Genomic DNA, 1,450 nt, shown 5'->3' on the forward strand with positions numbered 1-1,450 from the left:
ACCAAGTGGGAGGTGAGTCGGCTTCCTTCCCTCCCTGGTGCCACCGGGATGGGGGCAGCGGTTTCCTGCGCTGGTGTCACTCGTGGCTGCAGGACTTGCGGGGTGAGCCACGTGTGATGCTTGTGGTGTCCCAGGGATGCTGTGGTGACAGCGTGGGGCTCTGCCTTCCCGGGGTCCCGCTCCCCCAGCATTTCCTCACCGCTTGCCCATGCCCTGCAGGTGTGCCAGAAGGCAGCAGAGATCTCCCTGCTCAAGCAGCAGCTCCGGGATACCCAGGAGGAGATGGCTCAGAAGCTGGGTGAGATCTTCAGCCTGAAGACGCAGCTGCGGGAGGCCAAGGCGGAGGTCCAGGCCAGGGACTCCCAGCTGGCACAACTGGCAGACTCCTTCCAGAGCCCCCCGGAGCCCAGCCGCTCGCTGCCGCTGGGCGACGACCCCATGCCAGCGTGCCAGGACTTCCCTGGCTGCGAAACTGACGACTCCAAGTGCCGGGGCCTTCACAGTGACACGGCGGAGCCCCTGGAGCGGCAGGTGGAGTGGCTGTGGGCAGAGCTGCTGCGGGAGCGGCGCCAGGGCCAGCTGCAGGCTGTGAACTTTGAGCTGGAGAGGAAGACTTGGCAGGAGGAGAAGGAGAAGGTGCTGCGGTACCAGCGGGAGCTCCAGGCCAGCTACATGGAGATGTACCACCGGAGCCAGGCGCTGGAGCGGGAGCTGCGGCAGCTGCGGTCAGAGCCCCGGGACGTCGGGACCGACTCGCCCTGGATCGGGTGCGGTGCTGGCAGGGCCGCGAAGGGGGAAGGTCTCTGGCTGCGCAACAGGACGATCTGGGGGTCTGTGCAAGGACCGTCTGCTCAGCGCAGCCCGGGGGAGAGGGACTGATTGTGACAGGGGAGCTTTTCCTTCTTGCAGCGCTGCAGGCCCTTCTGGAGGAGGGTCTCTGGAGGGGGGTGGGCCACCTGTGCCAGGGTAGGGGGTCTTGCATGTGCCCCTTGCCCTGGCTCCAGGAGCGTTTGCCCTGTGATTCCTTCTGCTATGGGGGCAGAAACCAAGCACCCTGTGAGGTGTCCCTCCTTCTCTGTCACCTTTGTTCTGTATAACCCAGTAACTTAATTTCTTGCTAAGACAGGCTCAAGCCCTGTCCCTGCCCCCCCCACCCTGCTGGGGTGTTCCAGCTCCTGCTCACAGCAGCTGCCCTGGCAGCAGGGTCCCAGAGCTGACAGCATGGCAGTGCCCTGTGCCTGCACTGTTTTGTTGGTGCCACTGGCAAAGGCAGAGGGGAAAAGTCTGAGGAGTGCTGGTACTATTGGGGTGGGCAGCTGCCGCTGCAACTCTCCTGAGGCTTTCCACGTCACCAGTAATGTGCTCTGCAGTGGTGGTTAATGCAACCTTCCAGCACAGAGCCCTTAAGCTGAAAGGTGCAAGTGCCTTGCGCAAGGAGCGTTGGGAACCT

General features: G+C 63.7%; 1 protein-coding gene across 1 annotated transcript in view; it reads left to right on the forward strand.

Annotated features, from left to right (window-relative positions):
* N4BP3 (NEDD4 binding protein 3) overlaps positions 1 to 767 on the forward strand; it is a gene marked incomplete at both ends in the record, with an annotated part of 2,131 nt that extends 1,364 nt beyond the window's left edge. Inside the window, 1 exon segment of the mRNA XM_008936678.1 lies at positions 135 to 767. Coding sequence (XP_008934926.1) covers positions 135 to 767 — 633 coding nt within the window.
* Positions 768 to 1,450: the final 683 nt, after the last annotated feature.

Source organism: Merops nubicus, unplaced genomic scaffold (genome assembly GCF_000691845.1).
Source record: "Merops nubicus isolate BGI_N331 unplaced genomic scaffold, ASM69184v1 scaffold30893, whole genome shotgun sequence".
In the NCBI taxonomy this organism is placed as follows: Eukaryota; Metazoa; Chordata; class Aves; order Coraciiformes; family Meropidae; genus Merops; species Merops nubicus.